At 41.5% G+C, this 16,041-nt stretch overlaps 1 protein-coding gene across 4 annotated transcripts in view; it reads right to left on the bottom strand.

Annotated features, from left to right (window-relative positions):
- COL19A1 (collagen type XIX alpha 1 chain) overlaps positions 1-16,041 on the bottom strand; it is a 312,844-nt gene that overhangs the window by 47,474 nt on the left and 249,329 nt on the right. For all 4 annotated transcript variants that reach the window (XM_070584878.1, XM_070584877.1, XM_070584876.1 and 1 more), the window contains 10 exons: positions 15,387-15,422; positions 15,228-15,281; positions 15,084-15,137; positions 13,695-13,736; positions 9,734-9,838; positions 9,603-9,656; positions 9,292-9,345; positions 4,740-4,793; positions 3,281-3,334; positions 993-1,037 (listed from right to left, as the gene is read on the bottom strand). In XM_070584878.1, the coding sequence (XP_070440979.1) occupies positions 993-1,037; positions 3,281-3,334; positions 4,740-4,793; positions 9,292-9,345; positions 9,603-9,656; positions 9,734-9,838; positions 13,695-13,736; positions 15,084-15,137; positions 15,228-15,281; positions 15,387-15,422 (552 nt within the window). The remainder of the gene's footprint in view (positions 1-992; positions 1,038-3,280; positions 3,335-4,739; positions 4,794-9,291; positions 9,346-9,602; positions 9,657-9,733; positions 9,839-13,694; positions 13,737-15,083; positions 15,138-15,227; positions 15,282-15,386; positions 15,423-16,041) is intronic.

The following is a 16,041-nucleotide window of genomic DNA, read 5'->3' as shown; positions in this document are numbered from 1 at the left end:
GTCTGGAAGAATACATGATTTTGGAGAATTCAGGGGGAAGAGGAAGATTTCTTAAGCCCATTGTAATACATAGGTCCCTTTTGTGAGCTCTTGTTATATTTTGCTGTTCTGTTCGCTGGGGAGAGAGTGCATTATAGGATTTGAGCCCCAAATACTTTCTGCCCTGTTTCCTTGTCAAGGGAGAAGGTAAGTAAACAAAATGAAGAACAGGTTTAGGAAAACAGAATGCAAATCTCTTCATTTATGTGTGCAAAGCATGCAATGCACACTGACTAAGAACATATCTTCCTTGTCTTTAGAAAGTCACAGGCAAATTCTGCCCCTTCTTGTGGGAGTTTGGCTTCTTCAACTCTTCCTATGAGGCAGGGTGGAAAAGAACATGTGGCCTGGACGGGAGCTCTGCTGCGATTTGATTGTGGCCCCACATGAGGGCAGACTTGCCACAGAGAGAGGCAGCCATCCTGTCTGCAGCCTAGAAAGTGCACACCTGTCTCAATGGTGAGCGTGGAAACGTCCACGGCTCTCATACATTTCATTCACTGGCTGCTACAGAAACAGAATCTCCTTGCCTCTCAGACATCATGGATGGTAATGAACACACATAGCGTAATACCGACTTCTGTACCAACTCCCATTGCAGGAAAGGATCTCTTTTTAAAGCCTCTTTCTTTTCTGTGAATGAGCTCATTGAGGTTAAACGCCTTTCCCAGGGCCCCCCAGGCAGGAAGTGAAAGGAGGGGTGGGAGCAGGGAACAAACCCAGGTGTCCTGAGTCCACGGTAGGGAGGCCACAGTACGCTCAGATTTGCACATGGGGCTGAGCTAAAGGGGAGAAACCAGGCCTCCCCAAAGCTCCATCCACTGTCATTCATATTTACACCTGAGACGCAGATGACTTGTATCTTTGAGAACGTCTAGACAGAGTCTGACCCCTGAGATATAAAAGTCTTAAGTAGACGTGTGAATTTAAGTTTTAATCCTGAAGCAACTCACGGGTGGTCCGGGTGGTCCAGGTCTCCCAGGGGGTCCCTCGCTGCCCTGCAAGGGATATACAGACCAAAATCAATGGCGTGGACATTTCCACCCTGGGTTTATGGAGCAGATTGTGCTTGCTCAGAGAGCCGTATTCTGAAATCAATATGACCTGTTGTTTTGCTTCTGCCTTGCAGAGTCTTACTCACCTTGGCGCTCTCCTAACCTGGGGAAATACACTTCTAGACCACAGGAAGGATAAATGCCTTCTCTCACGCCCATTCAGATTCTCTCCGTGTGAGCCCAGGGACGAGGCTTATTTCTAGACAGAGCCAGACAACCCACGCGATCATGTCTTGGATTCAAGTGCAGCCGGGGACTCTCTCCCCACGTGGGGGCGCAGAGCAGAGTCCCTGCCAGCAGGGGCAGGCTCTGGGGTACGGCTCTCTCCATCAGCCCCTCACTTTTCCCCTCACTGCCACCATTTTCATCTTTTGGGAACTAGAGGGTGCACCCACATATCTTGATCGGAGTAGAAAATCACAACCTGTGTGGCATCTCAGGAGGAGAAACTTCTTTCCCTTCCTCAGTTAATATTAGATGTTACAGCCCAGTCAGGCAGGTCCGCTGGACAGAAATGTTCTACGCAATTTAAATGGGCTCAGATGTGCTGCCGACAGGCAAGGCAGACTGAAAATGGAATTTGTGAAAATGAATTCAAGTTGAAAGTTGACAAACGGATTTCACTTTTACTTTCATAAAACATAGACTGCTTATCGGTCCATAGTAAGCAGATGGACTATAGTCTCATTGGTGCCTTAACCACTTCTTCCTGTAACTGCTTTTCCTTTAGAATAACAGCCTCATAAAATTTTTTAAGTCCCTCAAACTCAGGGGCAATGGCAAGAAATGGTTAATTAATGAAAAATCCAGAGAGAGTAAAATTCCTACTTACAGTACCCAAGAATTTTGAGGGATTTCAGTCCATTTCCACAAATTTGATGAAAGATTTCATTCCAATCTCCCCATTTTTTTTCAGTAACAAAAGAAAGTACCAAAAAAACCTTTCTGTTTATATCTTTATCAATAAAAATAAACCGTACAGTGTTCTTGCAGTGTAGATGCCTGAGAATGAGTGACAACGAGCATATTGTCTTTTTGCAAACGGCTTTGATGGTGCCTTTGCTCTCAGACATGTCACATTCTGCTGACTGCTGGCAGTGTCCCTCAGAGAATTATGTCATAGTTCTCACGAACTATGAGAGGACAACAAACAAGGAAAAATATGTGCCTATTGAAAAGACTTTTTTTCCCCTGGCACAATTAAATGTCATATTTTCATCCTTGATTGTGCCCCAAAGCTCATCTCAGTGTGGAATGCCCATTAACTTCAAAAGGCAGATCTCTGACTGAATGATTTCCATAGAGAACAGACAAAAAAGGCTGGTGGGGTCGGGCAAGCTCCTCGGGACACCATCAGAAAAAAATGTGCTGAGACTATCTAGAATAAGCACATTGCTGCCTTTCAAAGTTTTCAGGGTTCCTTTGCTCCTTCGGGCCATCATGCCCCACTTTGACGAGCCTGGGTGGCAGCTGCTCATCACCGAGCAGCTCAGTGGACTCTCGATACTTATTTCTGCAACCTGAAGAGCTAGCTTTTTTCTCTCATTTGCTGCCTCTGTCTGCACTCACACCATGGGGCCAGTTGAGATCCTACATCAGGTGAACATGTAGGGCCCTGCTGTCTTCCTGTTTGAGACCCTCCTGCTGCTGGTCCTCCCTTCTGACCACAGCAACTCATCTGTCCAATCAACCAGACTCCCCAGGAAACAAGTTGTCCTTGTTCCTGAGTGAATTTCCCCCATGACCCTCAAAGCACAGAACTTCCAGATTTTTCTCAGCAAGCCCGTCATTTATGGAATCCTGGTCCTGCCAGCCAGTATGCTGTCTGGAGCCTTGGCACCTGTGGCTGGATCTCCCCGATGCAAACCACCTTACCTGTGGCTGTCCAGGAGGCTTCCCCACCCACCCCTTTCTTCCACAGAGCTAGTTGCCTAGGACCCTGCATCCAGCTTGGACTCTGCTCCACGGCATCAGTGCTCTAGTCGTCTGTCCCCTAAGAGCACATCTCCCGTATTCAGACGAGTTGCTGGACCCATGTCCTTCCAAGCCCACTAGCAGAATAGCTATTCCTGGACATCATTCTTACTTTCAGGAATTTTGATTTTACGGATTTCCCTGCAAATGGTCGCACCCTGCCCCTACCCTAAGTCCCAGTTCGGACAGGGAGTGAGGCTTTTCCTGTGTACCTTGTCACCCTTTGCTCCCACAGGACCAGGATGTCCAGTTCTTCCCAACAAGCCCTGTAAAACACAAAACTAAGTTTGTTATGGAAACAACAACTAAATGAGCACAGGGTATTGAAGTTGGTTGCTAAAAGTGATAGATTTTGAAGGTCATTTGATCCTAATTAAATCAGTCCTACAAGCTTCTATTTCTTCGGGCTGATATAGCAGCTGCGTCCTGCTGATAAGCCCCTGGAAGGGTAAAATCTGTATTCATGGTCGCTTTTTCACCTTGGTCAACCACGTTTAATGACCTTCATTAGAACGTTTTGATACACTTAAGAATTTAGCCTTGCTGTTTAAATGGCAATTTACATAATATTATGCCTTCCTAAATGAGCTATAATTCTGGTAGTGATCAACATTTTAAATACTTCAAGACACAGCAGAATTAACAATGTGTACCTTGAGTTATGCGCTCTGCATTTTACCAACGGAAAATAAAATTCAATTTTAATTCTTCTTTGAGAAAAGAGTTAGCCATAAAATTTTCATGGTTCCTTTCACAACTCTTTCTCTTAACTTTTAATTTTAGTGTACAATTGAAAGCCAGGTTTGTTCTACATAACTGTGGTAAAAGCACACATGGTAAAATTTTAATTATGACAAACCCATGATTCAAAACATTAAGGAACAGGATTACATTCCTCCTCGTGTAGTGAATACTATCTGCTTGGCAGCTCTGAGGAGGGGAGGGTTGGAGAAGGTGAGCCTTGAGTTGGGTTGCCAGATTTAGCAAATAAAAATCGAGTATTGGGGACAAACTTATGCTAAAAAATTATTTATTCATATGAAATTCAAATTTAACGGCATGTCCTGTATTTTAACTGGCAACCCTAAACTTGAGCTCCACTTTAATAAGAGATTGGTTTTAGCCATTGGGAAAAAAAAAGATTCTGTTTTAGGAAAATGGGATAACGAAAACCAACAACCATGACACTGTGTCTGAGGGACAGAGAAAAAAAGTGCTGACTAAAGTAGAGGGTATTTAAATTCATCAACAGGAATAGAAATAAATGGAATCTGATAATCCTGGGCCCATTTTCTCCCTCTAGAAAATAAATTCTTAGTTTATGGTACCGAAGAATGTAACGGTGTAACCATCTGAATCTCTCTCCCAAAGGTTCATGCCAAAAAATTATAACTAAAAAATAGAACGCTCTTTACACCCAACTCCCATTCCAATAGACGAGCTCAATTACACACTGCTCTGGTCCAGTAGAATTCTGATGACAAGTCTCCACGACCCTCAGCAGCCTTAAGTGATAATAAATGAAAATATGAGATGCGGGATGTTACTTTTCTGGGCAACAGGTGGATAATCTCCATAGAGGCACAGAGGACAGAATGAGGAACGTCAGCTCATCTTGCATCATCTCAACAGATATGAACCGTGAGTGGAACAGTTTTAGCAAATACTTACAGGGGGTCCAGTTGGACCTGGAGCACCTGTAATGCCTGGAATTCCTTGAAGACCCTAGAAGAGATAGTTCCTACCATAAAATCGGTTATATTGTTGGAAATAAAGCCTTTTAGTTAATCAAATATTTTGACTGCTGAAAATTAAACATCTATATTAGCTAAGCAAGAAACATGATATATGTCACATACAAAAACCCCTCTTAAAGGATAGTGAGCTACAATGCTGTGACACAGACTCTGTAACATAATTTAATGTGTTTGGTGGTTCACAGAGGATTTCTGATCTCACAGAGCCACCCCACCAACAGCAGCATCACTGAGAATCTGCATGGCTAAAGCATGGAGCTACAATTTCAGATCGTCAGAGTACCATCCAAGAAATATATGATTACACTAATGCTCCATTCAGCTGGAGGAAAAAGGGAATATGTTTCATGATATAATATTTAGTTTAGCTGGCCAGTTTGTTATAAGAAGAAATTTGGCTCACGGCAAATTTAAATTTAGAACCCTTTAATGGCTTAAGCATAAAAGTGAATGGCTATCCCCTCCCTCCTCTCTTTGGGTTTGTAGAATAACGCTAACTATACCGGATAGAGTTTAAGATGCTGATAATCTATATATTCAAAGAAGAACCGGCAAGTATAACTGGTAACTTGTGTCATTAATTTTTTTCCTTTACCAAGTGTGTCAACAGAATATTAGCTAAATAAATAACATAAAATCCATAATATGAAATATTTTGCAACTAATAAAATCATGTTTCAGCAAACTATTGGATAACACGGAAAAATAAAAGTTACAAAAGATACATAGAGTAAGGTCCAAATTATTAAAAAATTATAAATACACTTCATAAAAGATAAGAATGATAGAGGTTCATAGTGCCCTATCTGGAAACTTTAGTGTCAGATGTGTTTCAGAATTCTGCATTTTTCGATCTTTTCTAAAGGTGACACGGTGCCTATACTAGATATTGTGTCACCCTCTCAGTGGCACCTGAGGCAGCACCCTCTAAAGACATAAATAGTTGTGTAGCAAAACACATGATACTCTCACCAAACGGGATAAATAGATAGACCTGCTCCATACGAGTTCAAGTCAGATTTTGCTGCCCAATGAATTTGCTGCAAACTTGGCAAAAATTTCCAGTGTTTTCAAAGGTTTTTGAGCTTTGGAACCGTGGATGGGGGGTTGTGGACCATCATGCTACTATTACCAACAGTCCCCCCTTAACAGTGCAAATAGAGGTAACTGATCATTTTAGTGCTTTTGTATATGTCCCAAATTTTCTATAATGAACTCAGATGGCTTCTATAATCAGAAAAATAAACTTATAAACGCTCTTTTGTTGTTTCAGATAACCATATGCTGTATCAAGTTCTAGATTGAATGGTTCTCCTGTTTCAGGATTTAATTTTCTTTACTAAGTAATCTTTCTATATTGATAAGCCATTCATTGTTATAATAAAATTACTTTACTTTTTACTGTGATGAAATATGTATTTTTATACATATTATAAATATTAGGTGAAGAGACCATGGTGAAATTACTGCCTATTTATTTATGAGAGCTCTATGGGACCAAGGCTCTATAGGACCAATGTTCTATATAACCCAGGCTCTATAGGACCAAGTTTCTTTGCATCAATGAGATCAAGAACTAAGCCCTGTCAGACCTGTCCATCTAATGCCAAATGGGATCATATGCTACTTCATGTTTTTTCATGTGATATGATGTGCAGAAACACTGAACAGAATCTCCTTGAACATGCTGAAATTCCTCAAATAGTAAGGACCAAGGGCAAAGTCTTATGTATGCTTGTGTTAAAGACTGTGGACATATTCTTTCTTCAAGATGACGTCATCCTCACTGACAATGCTGTGGTGTGTATGTGTGCACATGCACTGTACACGTTACCATGTCTTATTGAATCTTTTTATTCCCCCACCATTAACTTGGTTATGGATTTATAAGTGTAAAGGAAACAAATTTCCTTTGGGAATGGCATCTCTAAATGTCTGGAGATTATAAACGCTATACCACAAATTGCTTTATCTCAAAATACCCACATCTCCATAAAATTCTCTCTCTATGTACATGTATAAGATATGTTTGTCCATATGTAGTCTTTCTTTGCTACTTTTAGTCTCAACATTGAATCAGTCTAGAGATGCTGAGTGAGTCTTTAGATAGTCTAATTTATAAGCTTGGGACTCATTAACCTTTGATGTCCACATTAAACTTTGAAATAAACCTCAGTCCATAAATAAAAAAAAAAGTCACCCTCAGCAGTCTTTCTCTGAACAAGCTGAAATTTTGTAGTGAGGGTAAAAGTTACTACGGATGCATAAAGGGCAATAAGATAATTTTAGAAGACAAGATAGCCATTAAAGAAGACAAATACATATTAAAGAGGAGGATGGTCAATTTAGCATATAGTGCCAAACTAAAACACAAATTAAAATTTATTGCATAGATAGTCAGGGATCATTCGAGCTAAGTTCTTTCCCTGCTCTGATATTTTGATTTTGCAAGTCTTAGCTCAGTTGCAACTAAGAATATTTATTTTTCCATTGCTATAATTTATGGCTGACAATATTTTTCATGTCCCATTTATCAATTATTATCCTGAAATATTGCAGGAAGACCTGCATTCCAAGCAAGAATTCACTCTAACTATGAGAGGCGAGTCTGGGCTCTTTAGCATCTTACAGGTTGCTACTTTGAGTTGTAAAACATGTTGCAAAAAATGTAGAGGATAACATCACATTTCTAAGAGCAATGAGCAACAGGCAGGTCCTCTCTCTAAGTTCCCAAAGGGATTAAACTGAAGACATTATAGAAGTCCTCAGAGATGGTGCTCCTTGTATCTGTTTACCAAGAGTAGAACAGACATTTGAGATTTTGTTCAATTAGATCTCATGTACATATCAAAATAGTATGGTTGATTGGCCAGTTGGAAATGCATATGTTCTTGGTCAAAGATTCATTTGCTTAAATACATCAGCAAATAGTAATTTCAGGTGGTCCAGGTAGCAGACAAGATGATATTCACTCCTTCCCACTGTCTGAGAGGGAGAAGCTGCATCGCGCCATTCCCCACAAAAGGCCAACTGAGCTAGTGGGCCCTTCAGGCTTATTCATATCATCCATGTGATCTGAAGAAACAACTGAAGAATCTCCCTCTGAACTTGCTGGAAATCCCCACATAACAAGAGTTCTGTGCAAAATTTTGGGTATGCTGTGTTAAAGAATCCATAAAGAGCACACTAAAATAGCGGAGGGATAAAAACGATGGATTTCAGTTCACTAAGAGAGCAAAGTATCCCATAGAATCAATAAAAATTAACTTCTAATACATTTAACTTGGAGTCACTTATAAAAAAACCTGAAGTCCAATTATTTCCTGATTTTTTGTTATTATCGTCTCAATTGCCTCTAAAATTTCTCTCTTGAATCTGGGCAGTTAAAAGCTGTTAGACTATTAAAATCAGATACTGTGCTTGTACTTTATTGAAATTTCTGTGGAGTGTGAAAAAGCAAAATTTCTATAACTCATTTATTGTGAAAATAAAACACCTTTACTGTTTTATTTATGGATGAAAATGTTGTATTTCTTTGTTCTTTGATTATTAACTTGGAAAGAAAATAAGCCAATCTTCATGATTTTCTAGAACAGAATCAATAGTAGTTAAAAAAAATAACACATGATAATTTATAACGCAAGATATAATTCCAACTAAAAGATTTTCTCCTTGATACTGTCATGATTTTCTGCACTAACTTCAAGGTTAATATATGCCAGATGGCTTACTTACTTTCATTAAGAATTATTAGTATCAAAACTGTTTAAACTAACAACAATTTGTCATCCTAATTGGTTTTTCTAAGAGTTAAGGTGAATTATGCAGGAAAAGAATGATACCCTCAGCATCAGCATGGCTTAGAGTCAGAAAGTTGTACCAATGTCTCAAAAGCACATTTGATTTTGAACCTTAGCCCGGGGTTGGCAGCTGATCTAAGCTAGTCCAATCAGATCCTTCCGATTTTTTTTTGTTTTGTTTTTCTCTCCATAGTTTGAAAGTTGAGCAGAGACACAGACAAGCCAAGGTCACGAAGCTGCGCCATGTTACAGCAGGGGCCCAGCGGAGTTCTACTGAGGTCTGGAGCTGCCCTAGGCTGGATTGGATAGAATTGAAGGCTATTCCTTCAGTTCTGCTAGCCACCTTGGGAATCTTTCTGTAAACCTCTCCTTCCTCCAGCCCCTTGCTTCTATCGTGAGAAAGCTGGAACTGCTTTCTACTACGTAAAAACAGAAACTCAGTAACTGACACGTTAACTTTGTCTCAAAAGTTGTCTGGTGTCTTCATCTCAAAAACTGCACCACTGATAATAAACATCAACATATTATTCAAAATGGGTTAACACTTGAAAAAACCTACTTAAGTCTCTGTTTTTATATGTTTTAGCGCTGAACACTGGTGTGCTTCCCCTGTTGAGGCACTAAAGAGAACCGATAGAACGATATCATCCGAGAAGCCCCTTTTACCTCGTCGCCTTTCTCCCCAGGCATCCCAGGGTAGCCCCGCTCTCCTTTGCTGCCCTAAAAAAGACAATAAATTCAGCGAGTACGCGCGACCATTTTGTCATCTTTCGAAACGACGAAAATCTCTCTTCTCAGGACACTTGGGGCGTGACATTTGGACAGAGTCAGGAAACAAATAAATGACATTTGCAAATGGCTTTTACACCACTTTTCCAAAATATTTTTAGAAAAAATAGTGTATTACAAAACGGATTTCCTTTTATCACACTGAACTGAAGGTCGCACAGAGGAGAGTGGAGGAGAGATTTCCTTACCTTTGGTCCTTCTCTGCCTGGGATTCCTGGAGGACCACGGGGCCCTGCGTCCACCTAGAGGACAGAGCAGCAACGAGTGAGAGAAGGCACCTGGGTGACCGATGGGCCCCCAGCACCGGCCGCCTGCCTACCTTCCGGGCCGCGAAGTCGTACTTCCCAGGCTCTCCAGCGTCTCCTTCTTCTCCTTTGTTGCTTTTCAGCCCAGGGACGCTGGTGTGGCAGTTGCCACAGAAGTTCTAAGGAGTATAAAGATAAGGTTCCTGAGAGATTCACCAAAGTCATCTAAAAAAGGTGAGGTATAAAAGACCTGAAGTTCTACTCAAACCTTGGTCAGAGATGAGCCATATGGCATCGCTATGTCACTCTACTTTCAGAAACCTGATTTGTCCAACTTGAAAAGACTTCTTTTTATGAGGTCAAACTATTTATGAAGCTGATCAATGATATTTGTTTATGATATTGGTGAGCTTCTATTGTAAAAATGTGTCTATGATGACATTTAACTTGAAAATTCCAAATAAATAAGGAAAAGATACATAAGAATGCAGACTGAGTTTCAGCTGCTTACTAGCAAGTTTCAAAAAGGAGGTAATACCGTCTGGAATAACCAGCAAGATTACAGAGCTGGTACAGCCAATAGCATGAATCATCAGAAGAGAAAGAACAAGCTGAGAAGGAAGGATTTCTTCTTTTGAGAGCAAAATTAGTTGGAGGGCCCTATACACAGTTATTAACATTTTATTTCTCGGTGGAAGCACCCGTGTGGGAAATAATTACTTCAGTGACTTGGCCAGGCTTCTGTGTCAAATCCAAGTGCAGGGAGAAAATCTAAGTGGAATTACCTTTCCATTGCCTTCTCTGTAACCTTTAGTCGATCTGGAATGGCTTGAATTTAAGTGTCTGAGCTCACAAGATAAACTTCTTACCACAGAGATAAAGAAAAAGTGTCTTGAAAAGCCCTATAAAGGCTTATTTTTAAGTAAATCGTTACAATAAGAATATGATCAGGAAAGGCATGGATTAGGGACCATGGAGTGGGCTAAATGGTTTAATTTGAACAGTCGACAGAAGGGGAGATAGTATAAGCCTCTATTCTTCCATCCTTTTCACCCAGGGGAAGAATCCTTAAGCAGGAAAAGGGAACTGAAGCTGGCTACTGGTGAGAGGTTAGCAGGAAAGCCCACGGCTGTTCAAGTTCAGTGCTTTTTACACAGTGAGTATCACCATAAGTCTGACTTCCAAGAATGCTCCTTGAAAGACTAATTTTGTATGATATTGAAAAGGTTCTGAGGCAATTTGTCTGCAAAATGCTGGGTTTAAGAGTTCTCTTCACAGGGTCCTTCTTAGAGTTGGAATATGTAAGAGTGCTGGAATGTGCATATTTCCCAAACCAGTTTTACCACTAGGATCATTTCACAGAGCTAATGTATTGGTAGGGGAGTTAAAAAAATACACATAGAATTGTAGAAACCATCACTTATAATATCTGAAAAACTGTGAAGATAGAGAGATGCCTGAGGACCTAAGAGAACTAAATAGGTTTCCACATTTCAAAAAGTGTAAAGAAGATGAATTATTGTGTCTGTAGACATGTAAATGTGGCATATCAATATGGAGCAAAACTTTGTCATGTCAATATATACCAACATTTTAGAATGGATTATTCTTTTTGTTTTTAAATATTTATTATTTATTTATTTTTATTTTTTGAGGAAGATTAGCCCTGAGCTAACTACTGCCAATCCTCCTCTTTTTGCTGAGGAAGATTGGCCCTGAGCTAACATCCATGACCATCTTCCTCTACTTTATATGTGGGACGCCTACCACAGCATGGCTTTTGCCAAGCGGTGCCATGTCCACACCCGGGATCCGAACTGGCGAACCCCGGGCCGCCGAAAAGCGGAACGTGAGAACTTAACTGCTGCGCCATCAATTGATTGTTTCAAGAAGACATTAAAAATGGTAATCATTAGGAATCGATAGAATGTTCTAAGAGCCATTTCAAACTGGCCTCATTTTCTTTAGGTTAGGGTTACCAGAATGGTAAATTAAGGGAAACTGGACTTCACTGAAGCTCTTGAAGAAGAAGTGTTAAGATTTTCTTATGGAGAGAACAAATATGCGTCAATTATTAGCCAACGCACAATCTCATTCAGAGAGGGATTGATGCACAGATCAACCTAGAGAAAAGTTTGGAAGGGATATCATTTGGGTCTGGAATTATGTCAGTTCTTTTCAACACTTTAATCAAAGATATTTTTGAAAACAGAAAGCAGGAGGATCAAGTTTGCTAAAGACTCAAGACAGAGAGAAAGTCAATGTGTTGGGTAACAGGACAAGGATTTAAAGACATCACTAGCTTGGTCATAGATCCAATCCCCAATCTAAATTCCTGTATTTCGATTTTGCTTTGGAAACGACATGCTTCCCCTCCTGTTGAATACAGCGTGTTGGGGGCCTGCCCACCTCTCGCCAGTCGGTTCTCCTGGAACTCAGAACCTCCGTGAGATGACGGGGGGATGGGAACAGCGGCTGGGCGCGTTCCTTAGAGAGATGCTGCCCCGGTGAAACCACCAATTACCTCCTTCTGAGACCCGGAGCCCCGGCCCCATCACCCTGTCAGAGGCTCTTCATAATCTTCTTGTCTGTTCTGTGAGCCCCTGCATGCTCTATTGGGACTCACTTCTGCTTAAGTGTAAGTTTTTGATCCTTAGAGTAAAGAATCCTAATAATTCTGGAATGAAATAACGCCTACAATCCTGCCATTTCCAACACTACTGCCCTTGTAAAGAACCTGAGACTTAAGGTCTGAGGACCCGTGTTTCTGTGTTAATGTCATACTTAACTAGCTGTGTGGCTCTGAGCAAGTTACCTAACTGCTCGGAACTTCAGTCCCTCATGTACAGGATGGGGAAAGCACCGCAGCCCAAATGCACAGAGTCACTGTGAGGATTCAGTGAGATTATGCAGCGCGTTGCCCTGCACGGAACTGTAGCTCAATAAACATGAGATCTTTCTGAAACCCTCATGAATATTCCCCTCCAACTTCTAAGAAAATGTTGGCTTTTGCAGGTCTTAAAAACCTCTAATATCTTTTACTTTCATATTCATATTTACATTTATATTTATTCTCAGAACTTTAATCACTTAACAAATACATATTAGAATTCTTGAGTCTTTTGAATTCAATTCCACAAATATTCCTACCTGCCCGCTATTATGCAACTCATTGCACAAAGCATCGGGCTAAATGCTAGGAATATAAGATAAACCACATACACACGCCTACAGCCTGAGGGGGGGTGTGTGTGCACACACATATACGCCGTCCATTCACAGACAAGACACTTAAAGTTTGAGTATAAAGTAAAGGCGCAGGTTTTTATCTGGGTTCGTTCAATCTTAGCATACCATGAAGAAACATGCAAACACACAACCTCACAGGTGTACCATTATTATTCTCAACCATCTGTTTTACAAATAAAATATAGGGAAATATTAGAGAAAAAAATGGCAGCAAGATTAATTTGCTATGAGATGGATAATAGGGGAAGATAATGTTTACTTAGCAGGGTAACAGGTGTTAGGCCAATTGCTGGCTCTGGAATTTTGTAGCTCACTTTGTAAAGTCCCGTGACGTCAAAGTCAGCTTTGTAAGCCAGCTGTTTATTGAGCAGCGCTGGTTTTCATCCTGGGACTGGCCAGGGCAGATACAATGAGAAGGATTGGGTTTCACAGTGGTGAGCCAGGGGCAGTAAACACCCGTTAAGAGAAAGCTCTTTCTCCAGAGAGAATAACTGATTGAAGGGAGTCAAGGACCCGTCCTTCCCTGCAGCTCATCCTAGAACTGCCCCCTGCCCCCACCCCTCCACACCCCAAATGAGAGGAGAGAAAGAAGAGAGGGGAGGGACCAGTATAAACTGCACAAGACATGTGCAGATACACGTTCCTTTTTCTATCTTAAAGATGTTTTGCCATTTAAAAATTGAAGTTTGGTTTGGGGCTAAGCAATCAACTCAATTTCTGGTAAAGATTTCCTGTCTGCTTTTTCCTGGAAATTAACACATAATTTCTGACATAGCAACAGAGTACCTTAAGCAAAGCGCCGATGTCTCCCAAGAGGGGCAGCGCGATCTGCGATTAGGGAGAAAAACCAAATACTTAACATTTATGCACATGATACGATGCATACATACAATACAAGGGGGATATTTTTCCTCAAAATGCCAGGCCAGCTGAGATTTGTCTTAGAGCCTCACTTTCAGAATGGTTGGCCTAACATTATGTTTCAGATCAAGAAATGGACACATGAGACTGACAGAGTTTATAAATATTTGCTATTCCTCTCCTGTGAACACACAAACACACGCATATTGCTGTTTTGATTTTGCGGCTCTACTTTTATCTTCTCAGGACATGGTGACCTCTATGCCAACCCTAGTATATTGGTTTTAAATAATAAGTAAAGGTAAATCATTTATTCGAAGGGAACCACTTCTCTGTCAAGCAAATTATCAGACTGCTGAGAAATATGAAAAGTACAGGATGAGTTTACCTTCAAGTTATTTCTCTTAAGTTCAAAAGAGCCTGTAGGTGCTGACGTGACGGGTGAGGTGCAAACCTAGGGAACCGGGGCAGTGTTTCGGCCTCGTGTCTTAAAAGGTCGTTCAGAGACACTGTCAACCCAAGGAATGCCTTACATACAAGATTCCCGGACGCTGCCCACAGGATTCACTCAGCGATGGAGTGAAAGCAGGGCCGTTTTGAAACACGCCCCTGCCCGTGGCTTATAGGGACACAGAAGGCCCAGACCGGGTGGGAGGTGGAGGATTTGTGAGGGTGAGAACTGAGAGGCCAGATTTGGGTTTTACTATACAAAATTCTTCATACAATGTCATGTACCATATGGCCTCTCAAGTCATAAGTGCTGATTCTTACGCTATTTAATGGGATCTCACTGTCGCACAAAGCAAGGTTCAACCTAAAATAAAACTTTGGGACACACATTTAGCGCCTAAACCCGTTTTTTAAAGAGCTGACTCAAGCCAGTTTTTGTAATTTAATTACATCAGCGTTTTCAAGGCACAGAATCAAGGGCTATGGACCTTACTGTAGGCAACCTACCTACAAAACTTCATCCAGAACAATGAAATTCATTTGGCCGTTAGCATGAGAAAGGATAGAAATTGTGGCTATATATTTTAAGTCAATTTTCCATGGGATTGAGACATTATACGCCAAGGCTCAGCCCGGGGCATAATTGTACACTGAATTCTACCCTTAGGAAATAAGGATTCATCACACACACAAAAATGCTGACACAGCTGGAATTTTTTTCCTCTACAAAATAATGGGGATAAACAAAATCGCCAAGCAGTCACTAAGAATTCTAATTAGCCTGGGCAGCAAAACTTGCTCGGTAGGCTGTTGGCTTCTGGGTGCATTAAAGATGCATAGATCAAGCTTAGTCTGTCGACATACCGGGTCACCTGGGGGGCCTGGCAGGCCTGGCTTTCCATCCCTCCCTGGAGCTCCCTGAAAACAGAAGCATTGTGTTCAAATCTTTGCACATCGGCACAGGTGCAGATTAAAATGGGGGTGGGGGTAGGTAGAGATGGTCCTTACATCATTCCCGGGGGTCCCTGGAGCTCCTGGCAACCCAGGGAGACCTCGAGGACCCTGGAAAAGGGGGAAATAGTTACTTATGAGGACAGTCTTTCGATAATTTCCTCCAAGAAAGCAAGCTGGATTTGCTGTGCCAAATAACCTGGCGAAATAGATTACCTGAATCCCTGGCTCTCCAGCTGGTCCTTGGGAGCCCTGAGTAGAAAGAGATTCAAGGATGAGAATCCTGGCAGGAATGTCCACAAACTACCCAAGTGGGATAAAGAGCTGAGTATTGTAATTCACTTTAGTGGCACAACAGGGCTTGCCACCACGCACACCCTGAGAACACCCTGCAACGTCAACCACGACTTTCGGGTGGCAGGTGAGCCCTGCAGCAGATGCCTGTTGCTGGAAACATCAACGTGACTCTGCTCAGGTACCTGGGATGTGCCTCTCATGACCATTATCTGTCCCTGCCCCTTCACGAGCACACAGACAGCACATCCCAATTCTATCTGTTCAGAAACTGACCACCTGGGTAACTGGCTCAGGGTTCCTTTCCGTTTGGCTTTCTACTTTTTCTGTTTGAAGAAATTGCTAAAACCAGTATTCACTGACAGGAATAGGAAGTAAACATCAGTCAGTCACTCTTTGCTACTTTAGAAGCTTGGGATGTGGGTAACAAAACGGGGCTGGGAGCCAATCAGTGAACCTAAGGTTGTAGCTCTGTCCCTGTTACACAGCCACGGAGCCACAACTGCAGCGGCCAGCCGGTCTCCCAGCAGCTGCCTTCACTAACTGCTCCAGACTTTTCCTTTCTAGTTTTTGAAAT

This window comes from Equus przewalskii, chromosome 19 (assembly GCF_037783145.1).
Source record: "Equus przewalskii isolate Varuska chromosome 19, EquPr2, whole genome shotgun sequence".
NCBI classification, from domain to species: Eukaryota; Metazoa; Chordata; class Mammalia; order Perissodactyla; family Equidae; genus Equus; species Equus przewalskii.
The sequence above is the reverse complement of the archived record's forward strand: the minus strand, read 5'-3'. Positions and strand labels throughout refer to the sequence as shown.